This window comes from Pelmatolapia mariae, linkage group LG10_11, assembly GCF_036321145.2.
Source record: "Pelmatolapia mariae isolate MD_Pm_ZW linkage group LG10_11, Pm_UMD_F_2, whole genome shotgun sequence".
Classification (NCBI taxonomy): domain Eukaryota; kingdom Metazoa; phylum Chordata; class Actinopteri; order Cichliformes; family Cichlidae; genus Pelmatolapia; species Pelmatolapia mariae.
In genome coordinates this window covers 45,305,123-45,331,602 of record NC_086236.1, presented here as the reverse complement: position 1 = coordinate 45,331,602, position 26,480 = coordinate 45,305,123, and the positions used below count along the sequence as shown (strand labels likewise).

Genomic DNA, 26,480 nt, shown 5'->3' with positions numbered 1-26,480 from the left:
TAAAAAAAAAAAAAAAATCCAATTATAGAAATAAGAGCACAGCTTTGTACGGAGATTTAGATGGCATATCCTGGTTGAATGTGAAGATTACATTTTTAAAAATACCCTGCCATATTAGAGCCTTTTAGTCTTCAAAACTTTTTTATGACGCCAATTCAGCAAGGTGCTGGAAACATGATAACATCACATAAATACTGCAGACTTGTCAGCTGCACATCTGTGATGCAAATCTCATATTCCACCACATCCCAAAGGTGCTCTTCTGGATTGAGATCTGGTGACTGTGAAGGCCATTTGAGTGCAGACATCTTCAAGAAATCAATTTGATATGAATTAAGCTTTGTGACATGGTGTGTTATCCTGCTGGAAACAGCTAACATAACAGGGGTACACTTTATTCATAAAGGGTTATGTTCAGCAACAACACTCAGGTAGGTTGTGGTATTTAAATGATGCTCAGTTGGTACTGAAGTAAATATACCCCACACCACCAGCACCTTTGTATGGAGCCTGAACTGTTACTACAATGCACCACTGATCCATGTTTACATGTTCTTTACTCTAACTTCTGACACTAACATATGAAGTTTGGTAAGCTTGTGCAAATCGTAGCATCAATTTTCTTTTCTTAGCTGACAGGAGCTCTCATGGCACTGCCCATCTGCTTCAAGGTTAGACATGTTATGCATTCAGAGATGTTCTTCTGCAAACCTCTGTTTTTTTGATTCACCGTTGCTTTCCTACCAGCTGCCACTCATTCTTTTTCTCCTGTTTTTGGATTATTCTCTGTAAACCCCTAGAGATGGTCCCAGTAAATAAGAAGTTTCTGAAATATTCAGACTATCTTGACTGACACTATCAACCAGGTCACATTCAAGGTCACGTGAAGCACCTTTCAGGTTAAACTTCAGCACTTTGTCTTGACGTCTACATGCCTCAATGCGCTCAATAGTTGCCATGTTACCGGGTAATTAGTTGTCTGCATTAACAAGAAGCTGAACAGATGTAACTAATGAAGTGGCCACTGTGTATATGTGTTAGGCATAGAAGTGTTAGGATGATTTTGTCCAGGCTGCACCGTGGCAGTGTGCTGAAAAGCAAACAAACAACGAACTGAATCAATTATTCAATGAGGAACACTCATTTAGCTATTAACTAACAACAGACTTGACATATCCATTAGTTCCTTTCTGTGACAGCAAAGGTGAAACAGAATAATTCATCTGCTCTGTATCTCTTTGTTATGCACTCCAATCACTCACCAGTGGCTGGTAACCAAAGCAGAATGGCTCAGTTTAAACAAGTAACAAGTTAAAACGTATTTATTGTCACATATTTGTCTGTTTGTACTCTCTTAAATATATTAATACTAGTAGCAAAAGTAACCAGAGGGCTCGACTGCCCCAAGCCACCTTTAAAGGAAGCAGTCTATGCTGAGGAATCACTGACGTGTCCTTTCCTAGCTCCGTCTCTGTTCACCCATAACACCTCCCCATAGTACAGGAGTTAATGTACCCGATCTACCTTTTCATGCAGAACATTTGTGACTGGGAAATGTTCTGCCTGAAGAGAATGAGTACAAGACAGAGCAAGGTTAGCTGCCCGGTGAATGACATTCCGATCAATCTCGAAAAGCGTGTCCGTCTGTACTCGTCATCGGACACAAAGGAAGATAAATAGACGCACCTTTAATACAGCCAAGTCAAAATACACAGATGTTCACAGAAAGTACACGTACCCCAATGATGCTGAGACCTTTGAGGTAGTCCATCCTTGGCTGGGCCTGGGGAACGCATCCTGCTACTACCACCTTTTTCTGCTGTTCCTGGGCTTTTCTGTGCAAAGGCAAAAAGAGAAATAAGCATAGAATAACAGGTTAACTGTAATATATGACAAACACTACTGTTTTTCTGTTCCACTTTCTGATTTAACCCAGGAAAAACACTAAGATCAAAAATATACAGTTAATGTATCCTTTGGATCCTTTTGAAGATGAACATCTTATTTTAGAACCTCAACGGTTAAAGTTAAAATGACTCCTTCATATCATATGTGCTAAAGTCTTCCCCTCCGACCATCTGTGTGCATGTAATTTTTGAACTCTACTAGAAAATTTCTTAGGCTGACATATTCTAATGCAATTTTCAGTGAGAGTAAATACTTTCCGATAGCTTGGGAAATGGATGAATCCAAGCTTATGCTTCATTTGGCAGAATGCATCTGGCCCCCGACCCATTAAAACAGATTTCCAAAAGCCTTTGCCAAGCCAATCACCACTGTTTATTTAAAATGAGGCGTGTTTGATATAACGACCACACTGTAGGCTTTTTACATTTTCACCTCAGCCCTACATTGCACATTTCTTTGCTCTGACTGATTGAAGGTCCAGAGGCATTTTGATCTGTAGCTGATGAAAACAGCTTTTGAAATCATTGCTGGAGTAAGATGTTCCCAGCTAATTGCATTTATCTTTGCGCATAAGGCTACTGTGCTCCTAAGTCATTAATGGATAACGGCTTGACAACAGCGCAAACAAGCAAAATCAACTGCATGCAGTGATAAAACCTGCCTGTATGTTCTAGCATATGAAGCAAACCTCCAAATTCTTCTGATACCCAATTCTTAAAGTCAAACTCTATAAATTAGTTCAAATTGATTTTTTCTGCAACTTAAGTGTGGATTTAATTAAAAGTAAATTGTGCACATCTATGAAATAAATCTAGGTGAAACTTAAAAATTAATTTTAAAAAACTAACGTTGTGAGTTTATTGTAGTCAGAATTTGCCCTGTCATGCAAATTCACTCTGCTACAAAATATTAGGTGATCGAGAAAATGCTCAGTATATGAAGCTGAGAACACCATTATTTCAGTCGCTAAACGGTTAAGCCCAAAAACGTACAGGTCTAGTCTTTGATTGGCCACTGCAGCACCTTCATTCTTTCCGTGTTCACACATTTTGGTGTAGATTTGCTGCTGTGCTTGGGATCATTGTCCTGACATAAGACTGAATTTCAGCCAAGCTTTAGCCTCCAATTTGAATCTAGAATATGTTGGTAAACAGAAGAGTTCACGGTCGACGCCATGACTGCAAAGTGTCCTGGCCCTGTGGCTGCAAAACAAGCTCAAATCCTTATCCCTCCACGACCGTGCTGAACAGTTGGGCATGAGGTTGGCTGATATGCTGTGCTTGTTTTTTGGGGGGGTTTTTTAACAAACGTTGCGCTGTACAAACATGGACAAATATCTCCACTGTCATATGTCCAAAGTACATCGTTCCAGAAATCTTGTGGTTTCTTCAAATGAAACTGTATAGGCCTTGCTGCCGTGTTCTTTTTAGAAAGAATTGGCTTTATCCTGGTAACTGTACTGAACTTTCACATTTAACATGCTAACTGCAGCCTGTAGCTTCTGAGATGTAGCTCATGGGTTTTTCACAATTTATCCAACCGTTACATGATCTGAACTTGGAGGGAATATTTTCCGATATATGGGCGATATATTCATGCATGCGCAGACTTTTTGATGGGCGGGGCAATGTAATCATGCACGGACTGATTTGCGCATTTACAAGACAGAATAAGTCCAAACATGGATGAACTAGTTTCCCCCCCAAAAAAGCTGTTAGCGTTAATGCGGCTTAAACGCGGTCATCGCGATTACAATTTTTAACTCAACCCATCTGGAGCGCAGAATGAACAAAATTATTACAAACTGCCAAAATGCGTTGACAGAGACATTTCAGGGATTTTGTCAGTCTGCGCTCCAGATGGGTTAATTGTTAATCGTGTTAGTCGTGATGATGTCGTGTTAATGCTGACAGCACTAAAAAAATATATATAAAGTCGCCAATTTGGGATTTCTTTGGCTTTAAACCGGATGAAAGAGGTAAACCTAAGGATGTAACCAAAGTGGTGTGCCACTTGTGCAGACGTAGAGTGTGAGGCAAGTACTGAAACACGACTAACTTGCATGAGCATGCATGTGTCCACCATCCGGCTGAGTATGCTAGGCTATCACCCAATTCTGCAGCTCCATCAACAAGCATTTGGGCGCACTCTGAGGAGGGTGCACCTGCTCGCAGATGAAAGAGGGTGCTGTTAAAACAGCGCTATTAATTTTTTTTCCTGTTGACTGCTTCTATTAGCTCCATCATTATTAGCAAACTTACTCATGCGCAAATAAATAAATAAATCGCCCTTGTAAAAACTATCGATGATAGATAGTTGATATATTTGTCCAATCGCCCAACCCTAGTATGAAGCACATATAGCAAAGCATGCATTAGACCTGAGGTGGAAAACTAGTAAACAAAAGGCACCATTTTTCTTTTTCACATTAACTAAGGTACAGTATGTGTACATACATGTGTTTTTTATACTACTTAAATTGGTAATGCATAAAATCCAATATTGACAGTAAAACAAAGCAATGTCAAACATTTCACGTTGCATGTCAAATATTTACAATATTGATTAATAACTGGTAAAACACTTAACAGCTTTAGAAATCCTAACTGATAAGACAATCTGAATTAAGAAGCAGCGAGGTAGTGAATTCGTGAAACAAACCAGAAGGAAATTGTGTGTGTATTTGTGAGTGTGCATGTGGATTTATGCAAGTCTTTATGTCACATCCAGTTAGTGACAGTGAGATTTAAGGCATTCGGTCTGTCTGACAAAAGCTTTTGGAAGAGCTGCCCAGACTCTGCAATGAATCTTTAATAATGAAGCCTCCTGACAGCTGGAGTGAAAGAGGGAGGTAGAGAGGGAGGGACGGAAGGGGGGGGATGCTTGTAAGTGAGGTAGGAATCATAGGAGTAGGCAGCAAGGAGCAGCAATGAAACTGAATGCAGAACTGTCAGCTGTGTTTTAATTTAGACTGTTTGATTCTTCAGGAAAACAAAGAAAGTGATGAAGGTGGGGAGGGTGGGGGTGGGAGAGCAAGGTGTGATGGGAGAAAGATCTGTGAAGGTAGACATCGCAATTCAAAGCCAGTTTAATCTGTCTCGTGTATGAGAAATGAGGGGACTGATAAAAGCTAAAGTTTGTATGAGAGAAGAGATGGAGGGGGAAAAAAGAGATGAAAGCAAAAATTAAGGACTTTTGTCATTATTTGATTATAAGAAGCTGCTTGCATTAGGCAGTGTAGTTTCAGAACCAGAATCTGTTTAACTGGAAAAACAGGTACACACAGTGCACATACAAGGGAATTTGAGTCCAGTATATTTAGTGTTATATAATGCTTGTATATAAATTCTAGGAAAAGGTAAAGAAAGAATGAGAGTTTTCTGACACCAGAAAAAAAAAATGGTGGGCAGACATCAACTTTCATGACTAGGTTAAGTGAGTCAGAAAAGCCAGGACAAAAGAGTCGGTATCTGTTTAGAGTAGCTTGTTCTTCCCACACTGGCAACACCGCACATACAGACACACTCACAGTAGGGGTGCGTCTGCATAATTCACACCGTCTCCTGCCAAAATGCGCCAAACGTTCCTTTAATGCTCTGCTCGCTCTCTGCACACAGACTCGGAGCCATAGCTGACACAGCGAGTAAGCAGACAGCGCCTGAGTCGCCGCCTCAGTGCCCCAGGGGGAACGGGCCAATCACGCCGCACGCAGTTCCTGGGTGGGATGAGACGGAATGGGATTATGCGATGCGGTTGCCGTGGTGATACTTTTGAGCCCAACCAAGCGCTCGTTGCCAGTGACCCGGACTAGAGCAGATGTCCCCCAAGATCAGACGACGAGGTGTGTGTGTGTGTGTGTGTGTGTGCGTGCGTGCGTGCGTGTGTGTGTGTTTCTGTGTGTGTATGTGTGGGACTACACACACGTTTCTCTTTGACTTCTTTGGCACCTCGCCCTAAATCTCTACGGCCCTCTGTCAGCTCTTTGTCACCACTCTCCATTGCCTTAGGACCACACGCACAGACACACACACACACACTGAACACCCACATGCTTCAACGATACAATGCATACACATGGTCCTGGCTGGCAATGCCATCAGTGCACAATATTCTATGCATACATGTATGACCTCTGTGATATGTATGCATGGTACAGAGTGCTGTGCTGTACATACAGGTTTTTAACAGCTCAGTAGATACAGTGAATCAGTCAAATTAAACCAGACTAAATGTCCAAGTGAATTGATCAGGTTGACTTGGGAGATGTCTCTGCTATGAATATGACATTAAAATAACTTTAGGCACTGGATGGACTGCAGTGCATGACCTATATAAAGGCCTCTTCAACTTTGTCACAACAAAACCTGAAGTGAAAGAGAGGCCCTTCCTTAGTGGATTACAGCAGCTGCTGAAACTGAGATATAGTGACATCATATAAACAGAGGTAATATGCTGAAGTCTCCATAAGTGCCACACATCTGAAAATGATTGTTAACAAGAAAAATGGCAAACAAAAGGTATCGATCTTTATCCTTTTTATGAAATGCTTTTTAACATAGCATATGTAGCGTCACTTTGGGCTTATAGGAAAGTTTTGTAGAAGACTACTATCCTACACACTGCTATGGTCAACAAGATAGCCACTACCTCCCACAGAAACATTTCATGTGTATTTTCCATTGTCTAGATCAAACCAGAACAATTATCAGAGGCACTAAAACCTAGACGCCAATCCAGTGAGGTTTCTTAGTCAGAGCAAGAATGAAAGCCAGGAGTCTGTGCATTAGGGAGAAATTATCACAAAGTTCTGTGACTCAGACTTAAAAATCAAAGACCGATTTAAACTTTCTTCTCCTTGTGTGGTGCTGCAACAGTTCCAGTGTGTCTGCCATTGTTGGTTTGCTCCTTCCTATGAGCACATTGTGCATCTGCAAGGCCCACTAGATCTCATTCAGTCTTGCCAAATGGCAGCACTTCAATTTTAATTTTATTTTAACCTTAGGATGTTTCAAGAAAATGTAGCATGGGCAATATGACCCTAAGGAAAGACCATAATACCATATATTCTGAATATATCTGGCCACATCATCATGATCCTTGATGGAAAAATTCAGATGAGTATGCCACATCTTCTCTGCACAACTTTGATTTCCGTGGTATCATCACAGTCACACATGTGCAAGTGCAAAGAACTGTAGCATCCTACTGGAAGTGGTCTAGAGGTGCACAAGGAGCTGATGCTGACGGAAAAACCATCTATACATAAACATATCCACTATAGTTTGTGGTTTTGTATTATACTTCTTTCTTTCTAGCCTGCCTACAGTTGTTGGTGCTGCCGTAGTGTAGAGGTTGCACAGATAAGTACATGCAGTCGCAACAAACTGGACACCAGCACAGAGTGCTGGTAGGGCTGTTCGATATAACGATATATATCGGATGACGATATAAAAAACGTCTATCGTTTCATATTATGCTATCGTTTGTTTCGTGGTGTCGCAAAATAAACTGTTTAAGGCAATATTTTTTCACTGTTTGATGGTAACTGTAGAATTTCTTATACTTCTTTCTCTTATATTTAATATAACCACACTACGGACGGACAAGCAACTGTTTTTACGCGTTGTCATTAGCAACAACGACGGTAAAAGCATTGTGTGTCTCCGCCGTCCGCTTGTTTGTTTTCCACATAAACCTTTCACAATTAAGCTGAAGACCCTATTGAAATTTTTCAAAATCTGAATCACGTGAAATAGTATGTGGAGTGTTTACAGACGAGAAGCTAAAAAGAGCCGTCAGGTGCTAAAAGATAAACCTTAGAACAGGCTTTTCCCCGCAGCACACCGTGTAATAAATACTCACTAAGAAAGTTGCGGCCGTTTCAACTTATTTAACACTTGACTCCAGTCACACGACGTCCAGCTGAAAACATTTCACGCAAGTCAAGTTGCCCAAGATTCACAGAATTTACAGAAAATGTACAAATTTTGTGATATATATCATTGCCGGGATGATAAATGTGTTATATCGGGATATGAGATTTTGGTCATATCGCACAGCCCTAAGTGCTGGTGTCCAGTTTGCGCACACCCTCTGATTTTGAAGGTCACATCACAGACACCAACAGACCCCTAGCATACTTGCAAACATGGTGAGTATAACGCTGGTGTAACTGTGTCCTCTCAATGACTCTCCCTGCTGCTCAACATCCTCAGCCCTACATAGTGGGGGAGAGGATGAGCTCATTACACACACACACACACAGAGCCAGCCATATGCTCCTTTACAAGCATGTTGCTTAAAGGATGAGGTCATACTGGTAAGAGTGGTGAGGAGTTTTGTATATGTGAGATGTACACATTGGCGGTTTAGCGTGATTTGAATTCGATGCATTTTTGGGGAAGCAAAGACCAAAACATAAACTTACCAACATGTCAGGTGTGTCCCTTCTTCTCCTTTCCCTTTCCTATATCTGGCTTGTCCTTGCCCCTGTCTCCCTCATCCTCTCATCTCCACTTCGACAGTTGTTTCTGGCTGATTTGACAGCGAGCCAGCCACTCGGTATACTCCTGACCTCTCTGCATTAGCATAAGCAGCAAGGGGCAAGGTTAAGTACCCATCAAGCCTCAGTAATTAAGATGTGAACCGGTGTGTGCACAAGCGTGTGCGAATGTGAGGCCAAATGTATCTAATCTTCCACTTCATTTATGTGCCACTTCCACAAACTTCTACATGTAGAATAATTCAGTCTCACGGATGGTCACTGTCCTAATTTCAATTCCAGGATGGATATCGAAGTCTAAAACTTTACCTTACATACGTTTGAGCTGCTTCAATATATGTTTTATTCATTGTTCCATATTTATTTCCCAACGTGTTTCATCCAAGTAGCAGCAGGATATGGATCTGCGCTGACTGACAGCACAGGCTGTTACTCTGATGAAGAATGTAGCCTTCCCTGAGTGAATAAGTACATCTGCAAAGTTTACCCAAAACAACTGTCAAAACACAAACAATATAAATAAAACAGCAGCTAACTCTGGGCCTAAGGGATCTGACTGCAGACAAACTAAAATAAATGAAAGCCATTAATGTAGTGGAACAGGATCCTGTAGGAGATGTTGCTGAGAGAGAGAGCGAAGAGGGAAGAGGGAGGAAAAGCAAAGAGGGATTCAGAGAAACTGTGAAAAGAACATCTTTATAAGAAGGAGAGAGAGAAGACAGCACAGGGGTGTCAGAGAGGAAATGGTTGAAGCTAGAGGAGATCAAACGCGGGGAAACCTGAGAGCAAAGTCCCACAGATCCCACCCGAAGTTAACTGCCAAATGTAAGGTTGACCTTTTAAAGACCGACGAGTGTCCATGAGCGATCTATTCCAGCTCAGTACAGCAATACTGCATTTACACTAACTTTAGATTACAGAGGCTCTCTTTATCAATATCTGTTATTATTACTGTAATATTGGATAATGATGACTGCCTTCCAAAGGAGAGATTTTCCCAAACGAATCAGTGTTTTGGATATAATCAGAGCAAATCCAACCCAGCGGAATGGCAAACTTTGCATGATTTGTCTTTAATTTGGTCAATACACGAATATGGACATTACTCTGTGCTGTTATTTTGAAATTTTACATCAGCGTTAATGTACCAGAATTAACTTAATAGTTCACTGTTACTTGCCGTCCAACAAAACCATCTATCAGCTACACTCACTTATCTTCAAAGCAGCCACGGCCTGTACAAGCTGACACTCGGTTAGAGGCGAGGTACACTGAAGTGTGTTTGTGCTAAATGGCGAGGGGCTGTGGGATCAGTCAGGAGCGTATTTGAAACTGGCAATGAGTAAAAGGAAGGAAAAAGGGCACATCTATTAGCACATCTTCATCAAAAAGTGAAAAGACAGGGAGGCAGGCTGACAACAAAACTCAAAAGGAAATGAAAGAGAGAAATGTAAAGGTCAGGGGCTGCTATAGTTCCTTGGAACCTCTCCCTTTCTTTCAAACACCCAGACATATAAATTCTTCAACAGTGCTAGGTTGTTTTTTTTTTTGTTTGTTTTTTTTAATTGGATAGACAGAGGCAAGCAAAAGCAAAACTAAATGAGAAATTAAAAAAAACAAATAGACAACAAGACCAGCAGCAGAGAAGGGACGTGTGGATTAATCAATAAAACATAACTACATGAAAGCAGATCTCATAAACATGCGTTGTGGAAAATGACGGTAAATGCAATATGAAATTGGGCAGCCTAAGCGTTGAAGACAAGCTGTGAAAGCCCAGAGTCACCGCAATGGTGGCCAGGCCCAGTCCACCTGAAAACATAACCACATAGAGAAGGAGAAAAAACCATAATAATAATAAAAATAAACAGCATGGCTCATTTTCAGTTTTGCACATTTATTACTAATGTGCTTAATAAAAGCATTCACATTTGAGCTGTGTTTTACAGGATACAGGCCAATCAAGATCTGTTGACCAATCAATGCACATCAATAACACAGCAAGTTTATGGCCAGCTCACATGGCCTTTGGGTATATCAGAGATCGGGCTGCAGACCAATTGTCAACATGGGGCTAGTAAAAACAAGTCAGACAAAATGCAAGGCTTACAGATTACAGCCTTTAAAAAAAGAAAATACTTGCCACGCCGGCCCAACGCTGTGAAAGGGACGACATCTGTCTTGTAAAAACTGCTGCATGTGTGATAAATATTCCATTACTATAAATGAGTTGTATTCACCACTTGAGTGGTTCGTAATAGAGAAAATGCTAGTTAAAAAAAACACAACAGCGCACAAACATTCAGACACGCAGACTCCAGGGAATAACTTTAGCTAAGCTGAACCTGAATCCTGGGAAGAGCCCCAAGAGTCCCATTTCTAATGCAGAGTCCTGCAATCTATATGTGAGACGCTTATGGAACAATGACACGGTGCCAGCCCAGGAGCCTCAAGCTGCGCTGAAGAGGCAGAAAGGGGAAACAAACACATGCAGCTCATGAAAGCAGAGGGTTTCTATTCTTTAAAAACCAGGAAGGATCTCACGAAACAGAATCACATGCTTAGAACAAACATCAACTGGAAAATGCATCGCACTTAGCTCCTGTTTGGGAACGGCGGCAGTTATACGATAGTGTGGCAGCTTTAGTGTCAGACTGAACAGGTCATTTCAGTGGGGAATAAAGATATTTACCATGGTAAGCCACAGCCACTGAAAATGCATGAGAATGTTAGCAGCAGGGAAACAAGCGTTTGACTTCCTCCATTTGTGCAGGCATGAGCGACTATGCAGTGTCTCTGTGTGTTTGTGTTTCTGTGCAATTATTTTGATCCAAAAGAGGAGACGAGCGAAGAATCTTTGCTGGGATGACACAGGTGAAAGGACATTTTGGTTGAATGGATCCCTACAAAATTAGTCCAAGCATAAACAATCATGATTGGTTTCAAGGTCATAAATTATTACAAGCAAGGGTTTGGAAAAGTGGAATGGCACATGCTCAGTGACCTGGAATGCATCAACAGTCTTTGCAAACCAACATGTTTTTTTTATTTTTACAAAAGACAAAGACAGAATAATTACACCATTCTAATAAGTAAGGATTGCATAGCAGTACTCAAATTGTCTAAAAACGCAACCCAAAAAATGTATTAGCAACTAATTTCTTGGTTGATTAAAAGGAAGAAAATGACTGATTAGAATTAATCAAAACACTCAAAAACAGTCATAATTAAGCACAGTTTAAAGGACAGGGATAAACTTGGTCCATATACATAATTGTGTATGTATTTACACATACAATAGTAAGGGTTATTTTGAAATGCATGGCAGACTGATGCAAACAGTCAAACTATTCAAACCTTCTTTTCTTGCAGGTTAGGTTTCTTGTGGTTAGGGATTGCTCTGTGGTTCTAGACCAGTTGACTCTGATGCAACATGCATACAAATAATCATTTCCTAGATTAAAACACTACAGAAACGAACGGGGACTGTCGTCTGTCTTACTTTCCACCTTGCTGTTCTACAACTTCTGGCACAGAGAGAGGGTTGCTGCCACCTGCAGTAAAGTCTGGCTACATAACATGTAAGACTCCACAGTTAACTTTTGTTTTACATTATTTATATTATGAATATTTACCATATCATCCAACAAGTTCTTCTGGCAAAAGCTAAATATTCAGTGCATCAAGTTCTGTCTATAATTACAGAATAACAGGAAAACAGTAAATGATGAGATTAAGATGAAGACTAATAATGGGCACTAGGGAATACTCACTTCTGTACTGTAAGCAAACACTACCTCAGAGCTGTTTAGTATATTGTGCTGCAAATGTCTAAACTTCAAGTAAAATGTTTCATCTTACTGTAATTCTTCCTTTGATGGATATTTCGATATTAGCATAAACACAGGAAATAAAGGGATTTTCTGAACATGCATCTTCGATATCATTTTATGTGGGTGGAAGTATTGCAGGGAAGGTGCTGAACACAACATGAAGCTATAGTGTGCTATACTTGGCAACTCCAGAGAAAAAGTGAGTTTCTGTAGAGAAGACTAGGCTTATTTTCTACTCTGTGTTCACAGCGATCTATACTATGAATATGACTGTGCACTTAATATAGGAGACGTGATTGTGGAGTATGTTCCTCATGTGTAATGTATGTAGCCAGGGAAGAGATGAACAGATAAAAGAAATTATGCATGTTAACCTAGTACTTTGCATCAGTGGAAATCAAGGCAACATGGAGTTTAGCTTTGCATCCTTTTGGGAAGAAGTAAACAGACTGCTTTTCATTTCCTGATACACTTGCCTGGCATGAAAGTTTGACTAAAATCTCTTACTGGACAGTCAGACTTCTGCGGTAAATCTTTGTAATGCTAACAACATAACCTGTGTGGTTTACACTGTCACCAGCATTCATGCTTTTTATTGGTCGTTTACCTGTTAATTACCTGGTGGGCCTGTCCCAGTGACACGACAGCAACAAAGTGCTAGTACGTATACAATGTGACCACATATATTTGTGCCTCAAGTTTTTCCACTTCGTTGTACACTTCCTCACATCCATTCTCATAGATTTGGTAGGCTCTCTCCAGGAATTAAGGACGTGATTGCTATTCTCTCACTGATGGATTTAAAATGTGAACTCTTGAAGCAACATGCAGTTAAGAGCTGCAGGGGGGTACACTTCAGGGAGGAAAGATTTGGATTTTTTAATGACGCACCTACCTATTTAACAAAGAGGTATAAATCTCTTGTGCCGCAATAATGATAAAAACACAAGCAAGAAATAAAAGATAAAATTAAATAATTTACGTTGGTGTGTGAACATTCATTAAAAAAAGCAGATATGTGAGTAAATGTACAGTCAGAGCAAAAATACAACAAGTGTGGGAGTCTCATTATAGAGCTACAAAAGTCTAAGCATCTATTCAGCCTGTTAATTTCCCTGGCTGAAGAGGCTCTACAGTGGCTCATCAGTCCCTCTAAATAAGACCCCTCGTTTTACCACAGCGCCTTATTTATTCTAAACAACATTCTGCTGAAATTCAAGGAAGCAGTGCATTCAAAGCCAACTATGCGACTGAATCGCTTTGCAGGACCTCCTTTCTTTGTAAACATTAATTTATGTAATGCTACTTTTCTTTTCTTTACTCTTCTCATCAGAGTCAACGTCAATTAAAAGGAAGGTTCAAGACTCGCTTCATTATATTAGAAAGGAGGAGGACGAAAAGGGTATGAGGAAGGAAAAGGCTTTACTGAAAGAGGTGGTGATTATGGAATACATTTAGCTTGTTAGAAGGACGCTGAATATTTTTACAGATGCGCATGAATAGAGCCGTCTCCACCTCTTTTGTTGAACCGTATTTATTACAGCTTTCTCCTTCATATACTTTCAATTTGTTAGGACCACGTTCAATGCAGACTCGTATTCTGTGGTGTACAATAATGAAATGACTTTCAGTTTCTAAGACACTTTAAGAATACATTTGTACGCTGCATCAAAATGGACATCAGTCTTCATTTGAAGCTTAACATCCATTTCCTGTATAAACTTCAATGAAGGACTGCTGTTAACAGCTGGGTAAAATTCTTGTTACACCATGCACGCTGCATGATTTTTAACTATTTGCACCTGCATAACTAAAACACATCTCTTCAAAATCGGTCACTATTCTTAGATTTAATTTTCACATAGGGTGTTGTGTTCATCTGCAAAAGTCTAGATGTTATTTGAGGTTTTGTTTTTTGTTTTTTAAATCAATTTCAGTGAGAACAGCTCAAAGATGTAGGAGTCAGAAAAAGCTACAATTACAAACTGAAAGTCACTGAACACCCATACACAAAATTGCATGACACAACAAAGTTTACAGCAGTATACTGTACTAAGAAGCAACTTAAACATACCCAGGATATTTTCTTTCTACTGTCTGACTTCACTTACCCTAAAATCAGCAACCAGGTTAAGCAGTTTAACATGCTAAGTAATCTAGCTTGAAGCACATAAAACAGACGATGACAGTGATAAAACTATTAAATGGAAAAAAAAATAGTTATTGTAGTTGAAGTAACAATAATAGCTTATGCTTAATTAACAAGTGAACTGCCTTTGTAATAGCAAAAACCCAGGGCTAACCCTTAAGTGACATGGCTATGCCCAATGTACAGCCCTCAAGTGAGTGTAGCTGATACAGAGGAGATGCATGATGGTATCTTGGCTGACAGAATCACATATCCAAATATACACATAATCCCTTGTCATCGCACAAACCCAGAGCCTTATACACGTCTCTGATTCCCCGCAGCAGCATCGCTTCCTTGTATATCTGTCTGTTTGTTTACAGTACCTCACATGTTAAGAACTGCCCCAGGTATACTGAGGCTCTGGCTTACCAATCCCTTACAGAGGTTGGCAGCTAACTGTGTACATTTCCGCACATGTGTGCTCTGCATATACCTGTGGCAAAGTTGTAAGCCCTGGGCTTCTGTCACTCCAAATAGTGTTTGAGAAATTTCTTGGCTAGCTTGCTCCTGCCCATAAGCTGGTTAAGCAAAACTAGAAACGAGCCGTTCTAAGAGTACCGAGATACTTAGATGGCAACATCTTCTAGACGAATATAAAGCTTCTGGAAATAATATACACTATAAAATTCACATTAGTACTGAAACACAATCAAGCGCATGTTTTGTTTACATTAGGTTTGCAAGAAGACATCCACAAATTAGCAACCTTTGGCTACATCTGTATTAGCTCCTCCAGTTCCTCCTCCTTTAAAGCTGACCAGTCACTTCATGCTGTCATTGGTTTTTCACTCCAATCTTTTCCACTGTGTGCATCGCCCTAAACACACCTCAGGGTTTAAGCATAAATCACGCAAAGGTCGGAGATGTTACTGTCATCTTGCATGACTTAATGTATATCAAGTACTATATTTAAACCATCAAACCTGGATGTGACATCCACTGACTGAGACTTTAAAAGTGTTTGTGTCTTCATCAGGCCGATCGGGATACCGCAAAGCTGGCCAAATAATTCTGCCGTCGCTCGTCACCCTGAAGCTGCATGAAGAGTGAACACACCATTTTCCTGGGAAAGAATGTCATCTTTTATAACTTGCAGCGAGTATAAAGAATCTCTGTGGCTCAGTGGTAATTTCCAGGTCAGTGCTTGTTTAGCTAGCACTAGCAAAAAGGCCTCTGGAATTGTTAGGTGGAAAAAAACACAAATGAATAAATAAATAAAGGCAAAGACCAAGACGGGGAATGCAAGAGCAGCTTACAGGTGCTCCTCGAGAGAACGCACTAAACTCTCTCTTACCATTGCTCTTTCCTTTTCTCACATATGAAGAGTATTAATAAATGAGTAGGCAATCTAAAAGCAGTTTGCTGAAACAGAGTAGGCCTGTGTGAGACGATAATGTCTGATGTAGTTTTGAAATCCACCTTTCTGCGCCCAGTTTTTCCTTTCCTTGTTTGTCTCTACGGGTGAAAAGATCCAGGCCGATCATGTTTCAGTGTCACAGGTTTTGGTTTAGTGTCAGAGCCTTCTGTGTGTAACTAAAGATACTTGATAGGAACACAGCAGCTGCTATCCTGTCTGTTACACAAACACCCACACCTGCCACCTGAAGCAGTCGGTCCCACAGGCCTTTTCTTCTTCCTCCTTCTTTCACGCCCACCCACTGAATCAGCAGACATTATGGCATCTCTGTGGACCAGTGTGTCACACGGGTCCAAACACACAAATATGTCTAGAGAGATAATCTAGCATTAACGCATTGTCTTTCATGCCAGAGAGGCGGTTTGAAATCAGGTGAGAGTGGGTGAGAGGGGGGCGGGGCAGCAGGTGTTGTGTGTATACGTGACTTTTTCTCAGTGCAGGTGAACAGAAGGTCAGAGCGCTACTCTCCATATGCCATCTGTCAGATGAGCTACATCTCTCACTGACATTTCACTACTTGAAATAACGATGTCAAACTACTTAGACTCCAGTGCATTCACCGGTAGAGACACACAAACATTAAGTTTCTCATCAAATATTTGCTTTAGTTTGTAGATTTAGTTGCCACATTACACACAAGCGATTCCTTTAAGGGTGCAACATTTGCTTTTTAATCTGTTGATTATGTTTTGAGGTAATTCCCTGCCAAGGCTAGGAATTTTAAAGTGTGAGAGAGAAGCATTTTGAAATGTGACATACGTAGATTTCCACATTATTTCAGCTTGATTAATTCTTTCCGCTTTAGAATTCATGCGCTTTTCATAAATACCTTGATCTGCATGCATTAATCCAGATTTACAAGTAGTACCCAAACTTCTCACAACTACAGAAATGGACTTTGCTGACTGTGAACATTTGCACCGGAGACATTATACTTCCCTCAGTGAGAGATTGCGCTATACAGTGGTCCCTCGTTTATCGCAGGAGTTGCGTTCTAAAAATAACCCGCGATAGGTGAAATCCACCAAGTAGACAACTTTATTTTTTACAATTATTATAGATGTTTTAAGGCTGTAAAATCCCTCACTAGACACTTTATACACTTTTCGCAGACAGGCATGAACATTTTCACACTTTTCTCTCTTGTTTATACACCTTTTGTAGTTCAAACCTTTATAGAAAAATAAGACCAAAGGCACCCGCGGTTGCCTTTGACGGTGCAAAACGTTTCGTCAACATTGCTGTGTTTGTTGGGGAGAAAACCGGGGTGACTGCAGCTCAGGAGGTAGAGCAGGTCACCTACTGATCGGAAGGTTGGTGGTTCGATCCCTGGTTCCTCCAGTCTGCATGACAGTCTGCATGTCAAGTGGGCAAGTATCTTGGGCAAGATACTAACCCCAAGTTGCTCTCCGATGCATCCATCGGAGTGTGAATGTAGTTAGACAGCACTAAGTATAGAGAAAGTGCTTGTGAGAATGGGTGTGACTGGGTGAATGTGGCATGTTGTATAGAGCGCTTTGAGTACTCCGGGAGAGTAGAAAAGCGCTATATAAGAATCAGTCCATTTACCATAACTTACAAACATACAGTGCAGCACTTCAGAGTCACACTGCTAACAATCGAAGATTTATGTAAATTTGACAAGCTGAACCCATCCTGACTGCACAGGAGACACGGCACGAGATTGATTGACAATGGTCTACAGCCAATCAGGACGCAGAACACAATGCACTGTAAAATAAATAAATAAATAAATAACAAGCATGCAAAATTGCACAAAAAAAAAAATCAGTGAAGCAGCGAGGCCACGAAAGGTGAACCGCGTTATAGCGAGGGATCACTGTATTCTATTGTTTTGAAAGCTCTAGTCCTTTCACTGATTGGACAAACTAGATAGGCTGACCAAGAACAGCATAAACAGTATATGAAATGTGATGAAGCCTGTAAATAGACATGCAGGGCATATTCTGATTTTCAGTATGCTCTGCTTGGACTGCGGATCAGCAGGTCAGCTTCACGCATGTCCGGTTACGAGCTAGTCTGCTTCACACATGGAACACATATATGGGCTTCCTACAGCCATTTAGCTGCTTGCAGACTCAAAGCCACACACTACGAGCAGCCATGTGCTCTTATGGTGTGAGTGTGAAAGATATAAAGTTTGCCAAAGTGAACCACAGAGAACAACCAAAGAAAGTTCTTAAAACAAACCTAAGCAGATACTTTCATCACCTTTGCCTAGTTGAACATGGCTATCCAGAGCTATCCAGAGGTCAAAGCCACAGACAAGCCACCAGCCTCAGTATGAGCAAAGGCTCAAAGCAGTATAAGGAACATGACGAGTGAAAGACAGAAAACTGCCCATGCTCTGTTTTTTGGTGAAGTAATTAAAAATTAAGTGAGTTATTAAATTAAGTAAGTAACTGATTGGTTCTGTTACACAAACCCGGAGCTCCTGCCTTGTTCTAGTAGCAGAGAACTTTATTTCCTTTGTTTTAAGCAAAAGAAGACGCTGGAAAGGTGATTGTGTTTTGTACATGCTGACAACTATTGTTCTTAGAAAGAGAATCAGGATCTTCAAAAATAAATTTATTAATTAAAAACAAAAAGTATCGGCAGGTTACACCTTGGGGGAAAAAAGAAAAATTTACCTGTAACCCAACAAGAGGAAAGACACGACTTTGAGTTCCTTTTCAATAAATAGAGATGAGAAAGATGACAAAAGATGTAGTCTGAGAACACACAAAAGACAAAATGAAACTTTTGAAAACTGCTAAATTGTCTAAGCATAAAAAAAGACCCATACTAACCAATTTAGATTTGGCTGAAACTATGTTCACACAATGTGCTCAAAATGCTCAAACAAAAAGTGTCAAAATTAACCCCGCCAGGCTCCATTCCCTTATATTTCTTCAGCTTTATAATTACATTTTATTCCCAAAGGTCTAAAGAGTACAAACGAAGGATATTGACTTTAGCTTTTCACAAATTCAAAATATTAGTAGTATGTTAAAACAAAAATCCAAGTACAAGGCAAAGAATTTTTAAGGCCTGCCATCGTAAAGATGTAACCTTATTAATCAATATTTCCACTCAAAAAGTTTCTAGTTTTTCCTAATAAGACTTCATTTAGGATGAGTAAAAAAACCAAAAAACCCCAAAACACAAAACCCCTTAAATCTCAGTTAATTTAATTCAGCCCTGAACTGGGCTCGACTCTTTTCCACGTCTCTCCCAGTCGTTTTTCTCCTTCCCCATCCGTCTCTCTCACTCTCTCTCGCCATGAAAGTCCTAATGAGGTGCTAATGAGATTCGTAGGCTTCTTCTGAATGAGATTACAGTGAATTATGTATAAAGCCTTTAAATCATTGCTTTAAAATTACATGAGTTGGCCATGTAGCAACATGATGCCTTGTGTTTTTAGAAACTGACAGCACAGCAGCAATGCTAATTTTATTAAACAGAAATCACTGTGCAGTCATTTTAAAGGCTGGTATTTCTCTAAATAACCTAACTCATACAACACATTTTTTAAATGCTACTTCACTGAAATACTGGACCAGAATTCTGAATTTTGGGGGATTTCTAGACACAACCAGGACATGATACATATGTGGATGCCTTTCCAGGCACTGTCACACACAGGCTACATACTGATATAGCAAGAACCCATTGCCCCAGAATGTGAACTGTAAAACTAATGACAAAATTTAGAAAAAAAAAAAAAAAAAAAAGAACCATGAAGACGGTTTGTGAGGGTCCAGAAGTGGAGAGAACATAAGTGGGGAGAGAATGATAGACAGAAGGAGGTAATGGTGTGACCTTGTGAAAGCCTGCCATCACCTGCTGAGAAAAAATTACCTGCAGGAGAGAGCTCCAAGTACACCTCAAGATCCGAAAGAATCTAGTCTCTCTGCCTTCCTTCTTCACCACCTCCTTAACGACTCCCAAATGAAATGACAAATATGACGAATATGTTACCTGCTTGAAATAACTAAACTCAATTAAAAAGGAATAGAAATGACTCTTGTGGGTTCTCTGCTCTCATTAATTGGGAGCAAAATAACCTCGCTCCCATTTACTCCTGTGTTCCATCCATCTTTTTTATCTGTCTCTCTCACTTCTTCCTTTCCCTCCTCTACTGTAATTTGTCTTCATCTCTTGCAAGTTAACACTGGAGCTGCAAATTCAATTAAATGCGCATTACTGCTACAAAATTTTGAGCGCAGTGTTGCCAAGGCATCAAGGTCATCAGCACTGTATTAAAATTGTTCCGGGGTACCGACACACCAAAACACACGGTGTTAATTTAACTAGATCTCTACAAGAGGGGAAAAGAAAAAATGTTTTGATATTTGTGAGCGTATGCATGCAATTCTAGTTTTTAGGTTTTGAAAAGCACTTTGTCATTTAAACACAAGTTATGAATGAATTCTTTAAATACATGGCAATATGACTTTGCTGTCAGCAAAACCTTTGCATCACTAATTCTCAACATTAATTACATCAACTCCAATTGCTTTCAAATTCTTGATGTGGGATTTCAGCTGCTCGGCAGCTCCTTTTGCATGTTTTCATTCATAATGCTACAATGTTGTTTTACTACGGTCTGGATTGCTGGCAAGCCAATGTGCCACTGCGACTCTTAATATTAGCAATGCTGCCATTAAACAGCACGGCCTTGCTGAAATAAGCAAGGACTTTAATGAAAAAAAAAAATTATTTATATGATATTTTTCTCCAGCGCCTGTATATTTGACTCAGATAAGCACTTACCTATATAATGTGTAATAGTGACTTGGTAATGATTACCGTATTATCCACACTATAAGGCGCACTTAAAATCCTTTAATTTTCTCAAAAATCAACAGTGCGCCTTATGTATGAATTCTGCTTGTGCTTACTGACCTCAAACTGATTTTATGTGGTACACGGTGCGCAGAAATTTGTCAAAAAATGTTTTAGTACAACTTTGGTAAGCTACTAAGCTGCAATGCTTGATAGATTGTCTGAGTATTACGGCTACCATAGTCAGGATCCTCGCGGAGTAATCTGGGTCCAAAACTCCATCCGCTTCAGGGCCCAAAGTCGAACGAACACTGTGACATCGCTGAGAGTTAAAAACTGTCTAAATTCTTTCATCTTTAATAAAATGATCAGCGTTGCTGTTTTACGTGGTGTAACCATTAAGTTTAACATCCAGGCATCCATGAAAACAGAATTTATGAAATTCAGCGGAGTTAGAAGTTAGCGGAAGTTAGCTCGCTAGTTTCCACCTAAGCATGTTCTGACTGAGAGATTTCTGAAAAAATTAAAACGTACAGCTCTGCTATCACTTCCAACATAAATGAAGACTGAAAACTAAACAGCAGTGATGTTTGTAGGGTTACTGAAGTTGGGCTAGCTGGTTAGCTGGTATATAATGATGTGCTATGTGATCGCTAGCGACACAGGTATGTTAGCATAACATAAACTGTGAAGCTGGAGGACGAACGCTAACTTTTTTCCCCCCACTCGATAAAAGTTAACGTGAGGGTTCCTGATAGTTAGGGACAAATGCAATCGCAACGCAGGATGCTGTAAACGGACCAACCTTCAGTCAGGAGAACAACTGAGATAATCCATCCACAATATGAGGTTAGTCATTAATATACTGCAACAACAAGGAAATAGAGCAGCTGTGAGAGAATTCAGCATTATTGAATCAATGGTACCGAAGTGGAGGAAGAAGAAAAATAACTTCAGTAAAGTTTGACTTATCTGACTGTTCTGTTTCACTTAATGCGCCTTATAATCCGGTGCACCTTATGTATGAAAACAGACCCGCTCATCGACGGTGTGCTTTATGGTCTGAAAAATACAGTAAGAGAATTTTTTTCCTATTATATAGACTACAGGAATGTTTTCCTCTTGTCTCATTTCATCTTAAATGCTAAACAGTACACTTATTAGACACTTTATTAGTTATACCTTGCTAGTATGTGCTGGGCCACCTTTTGCCTTCAGAACTGCCTTAACATTTCATTGCATAGATTCAATATGATGCTGGAAATTTTGAGGTTTCTGTCCACACTGACATGATAGAATCAAACAGTTGCTGCAGACTTGTTGGCTGCACCACTGACACATTTTCTTCCACCACACCCACGAAGTGCTCTTTTGGATTGAGATCTGGTGACTATGGAGGCCATTTGAGTACAGTACACTTAGTGCCATGGGTCTAGGAGCCAGTTTGAGATGATTTGGGCTTTCTGTGCTATATTATTTCTTTTAAAAATCGGGTTCAATGTCCAAATCCTGAAACTGAACGCCAAGTACCCACCAGAAGAACAAATATCCAAGTAAAGTTTTAATGAACTGCTGCCTGAGGCCCTTAAGAAGTGAAGCTAGCCATTCAACATTGTTTTAATGACTTGTACTTGTTACAGTAATTAACCTGGATTCTTTAAATCCCCGTGTCCTCTGCATTGAGAAGTGCTTTTCTTAAATTGCTGAATGATTTGCCTTTACAGTCCTCCATAGAGCTCCTTCCCTGTATTTAATTCTGTAACCTCAGATGGTTTCTGTTACCACCTCCAAGTTACAAGTAGCACATTGTTTTAGCAACCTCTGTTTGTTTGCATTCTTCACACACCAGTACCAAATTCTGTTCATGGACTTTTGACTTCTGTAGATTACCTGAACAGCTGCCTTCTGTTTCAGTTACTGGAACAGGGTTACCAGTTTCACATTCTATATTATCATTTTACAAGCTGGATTCAGTTCTCAGGCAACCCTAACACCATCATATCCTTTAATTTCACACAACAGACTCCACATCTTTAGTTCTTTGGGGTATTTTCATTTCCCTAACTTGGCAGTTAGTCTTAGAGCCCAATAAAGCCAGTGGTATATCCCTGTAATTAATTGTTCGGGGCTCGTAATACTAGACTCCAACTACTTTTTACTTCCTATCTTGCTTCATCAGTCTTCTACCTATGTATCACACTCTCTCCACATAACTCTTGGTTACCTGGGAAAAACACAAACAAAAACAAAACAGAAACCAGCTTATGCCACCTTAAATCTTTAACAACCAGAGAACACTGTTTCCATCAACTTAGATATTAGTTTTGAGTCATCTCTGATTATTCAGAAAGGAGCATTGACCTTGTTATTGAATAAATAGACTGAAAACAGGAACATGGGGAAGTTCTGTTACTAGATGACCTTTCAACTGTCACAAGAGTAACCAGTACACGATTCTCAGATGGCAAGGCCTTAAAAGGAAGAAAACAGCTTTGAGTTCCTGAAAGTACAGACATCTTTGACTGTAGAAGCTAATGGCAGCAGTGAGTCACACAAAACTACTTCCTGAACAAACAGTGAGGTAAGAGAAAGAGTGAAGCAGGTGTTAAAGCAGGGAGGTGGGAACAAACACACTCTAACACAGCTAACATTATCTTATAGTTGGGGCTGGATCAGGTGATCAAGTACCCTCCCTTACCTACACTGCAATAGGCCTAGGCTCCTGGGGGCTTCCAATAATGCAATAAATGTTCTTCTTCACTCACCTCTTTATGTGTTTATAAGGCACTCTGCACTTAATCGTTAGTTATTATTAATCTCTAGCTCTCTTCCACAGCATGTCTTTTGTCCTGTATTCTTCCACTCACCCCTAACCAGTCATAGCAGACGGCCACCTCTGCCTGAGCCTGGTTCTGCTGGAGGTTTCTTCCTGTTAGAAAGGAGTTTTTTCTTCCCACTATCGCCAAGTGCTTGCTCATAGGGGGTGATCTGATTGTTGGGGGGTTTCTTTGTATTATTCTAGGTTTTTTACCTTACAATATAAAGCACCTTGATGCAACTGTTGTTGTGATTTATATAAATAAAACTGAACTCAAACCTCAGAGTCAGAGTAATAAAACACTCTACAAAGAAATGTCAGCTTGCATGCAAAGTAATAATACAGATTACATCAACAAAGCAACGACATCTCCAATAAATCATTCTAACAAACACGACCTAAACAAACAAGAACAAAGCCCAGTAAGAGTCATCCAATATGACTCCTAACACGAATGATGACAGAGACTATGCAGTGAGCTTACTTGATCAGTGATTCCCTGGACAACACAGATCCATGTGTATATATATCCACTATGTGCAAAGCCACACACACACACACACACACACACACACACACGTAATTCATCACTAGTTGTGGAGAGAGCATAACCTCCAAAACCTTTCAGGGACCTCTGGCCTCTTCAACGTGACCTTTTCCAAGGGTCGCTGCAGATTTATCAAACAACATATAATGAGCATTACAGCCATCATCACTCACTAGTGCTAGCTTTCTTGCTGGAAAACACACACAACAATATACAGGCCAAATAAAAATAACACCACAGTGTCAGCGCTCCTGCTGAGACCTCCCATTTCAAAATATTTCACCATTTTCTTATTACACCTGACAGCCCACACCGTCTCTCAATCGTGCACTTCTGCCCCACTGCTTCACTTTTTATATTTTCCTTTGTTTTCAGCTTTTTGTCACATATCACACCACACAAACTCTAAGTCACTCACTGATGGCAGTGGCATGTAGCTGCCAATGGGTATATTATGTTGCTGTGACCAGAGTCACTTTGAAACACAAGCCTCCCTGACAGAGTAACACAGCTGCGACAGTATTATTGACATCTATTCTTATTAACAGCCTGAGTGCTGTGGATGACAAGCTGACATCATTGTATCAATTACCCATTTGTTTTGTTAATTCAGTGAGTAAAAGTCAATCTATATAATAGTACACACACTGTCATTTATGGAAATCAAACCCACGCAACCCAAGATAAGACTACAAAGATTGTCATCTCAATCGTCTGCAGACACTTCAGAGAAATGCAGTTTCCTCCGCTGTCGAGGTAAGGCTGACTCGGTTTTAACATATGCATAAAGAATTGTGATATATGCAATTCATGAAAACAAAATGCAACACATAAATGTCAAAATCTGGAATACTTGTTTACATATCCTACAATTACTGGCTTTTTCAAATGCCATGTGTCTTTCCAGATCAGTGGCATACACATCTTTTAATAAGACAGTATTTCCTGACAAGTCTAAGAATTGCATGTCCATCAAAATAACTACAGAGGGATTTAGCTCATTCAGCTTTCTCTCAGACAACGTGGAGAGTGATTTGCCAGAATAACAAAAAAAAAAAAAAAAAGCAGTTTGCATAAAGCAGTGGCAATCCTGTCACAGTGAGTAGATGCACACAGTATGGTAAATCGGAACGATATACTATATATACAGAGTGTATGTTTTTAAAAAAAAAAAGAATCATACGATTTCAAAGTGCTTTAATTTCGCAGCCGTTCACCGGTAACAACCAAAACAGAAGAAAGGGATTCATGAGTTTTTACGTGGTTGTCAGTGTGTTAAATAAAAACAGCAGTGGCTGCAATGACTCCAGACATGCTCACAAACGCATGGGACGAGTTTGACTATTGTATGGAAATGTGCCGTGCACCCAGAGGGGGACACACTTGACTACTTGTAAACACTGTTGTGTATGTAAAACTTTATATTCAGCCATGTTGCTTAAAATTTTTAAAAAAGATTCTATGTCCATTACTTGAAAAAAAAATTATATATAAAAAAAGAAAAGAACAAGAAACCATCGCCAGCTCTGGTGTTCTCTGGTAGATGCCAGTCGAGCTGCTCTGTAAGCGCAAGTTCCTCTGCAGGAAGTCAGGCCCTTGTGCCACCCTCATGAAGTCTTTTAGGTCAGAAACATGCACATGAGGAGCCCACTGTAGGCCATTTTGTAAGGTTGATTAACATCACCTTCATACTCAAACCAGTCAGTGACCCCTTTCGAGCCCTACAGACGGAGGGACTGTCATCTGAGAGGTCACTCCAATAATGAGTGAAGTTAAAGAAACCATTTGGACAAAAGTTACAATCAGAACAACTTGTATCAACTTGCAAGCGACTCTTTTCTCTAAAGGGACAGCTGGACCGAAATTATGCAAGCAAAATGTCACCCAGAGAACCACTCTTTTAGTAACTTGTTTCAAACGTAGTGCAAAAGCAGCAAAAGTAGCAGATATTCACGAGAAATAAACAGAATATTAAAGGAAGAGGTTACTTTGTATATGTTTTAATTCCATTTTTACAAATTGATAAGATTTTCTCCAGGCACTGTTAAGTTTTGCTTATCAAAAAAATAAAATTAAACCTACAATCCAGTTTCAAGCCTATTAACAAACATAAACCGTATGTTTTGGAGCCAAATTCCTGTCATTTAAAAGAATACTCTGCTTTTCAGGAAAACTCAGACATGGATGGAGCCTTGCTTAGCCATACACTTGTTCACTATTTCTCTACCCAAGTCAATTATAGGCAGACTATCCCATTCCCAGACTCATCCTCTCACAGATGTTTAAAGCCCTTATCTAAAACTGCAATGGGAAATGCGACCCTCCCACCAATGACAGAAAACATATGGGCCTACAGTTCTGCTTTAATTCTAATCTTACTAAATTGTGGCTTGAGCCCCCGCCACACACACTTTTTAATAACTTGAGCAGGCACAATGCTTAATATACATTTAAAAGGTCAATATCCAATTTTCCC

General features: G+C 40.0%; 1 protein-coding gene across 1 annotated transcript in view; it reads right to left on the bottom strand.

Annotated features, from left to right (window-relative positions):
• Window positions 1–26,480, bottom strand: part of cdkal1 (CDK5 regulatory subunit associated protein 1-like 1) — a 245,987-nt gene that overhangs the window by 169,341 nt on the left and 50,166 nt on the right. Inside the window, exon 5 of the mRNA XM_063488015.1 lies at window positions 1,739–1,835. Within this exon, the coding sequence (XP_063344085.1) occupies window positions 1,739–1,835 (97 nt within the window). The remainder of the gene's footprint in view (window positions 1–1,738; window positions 1,836–26,480) is intronic.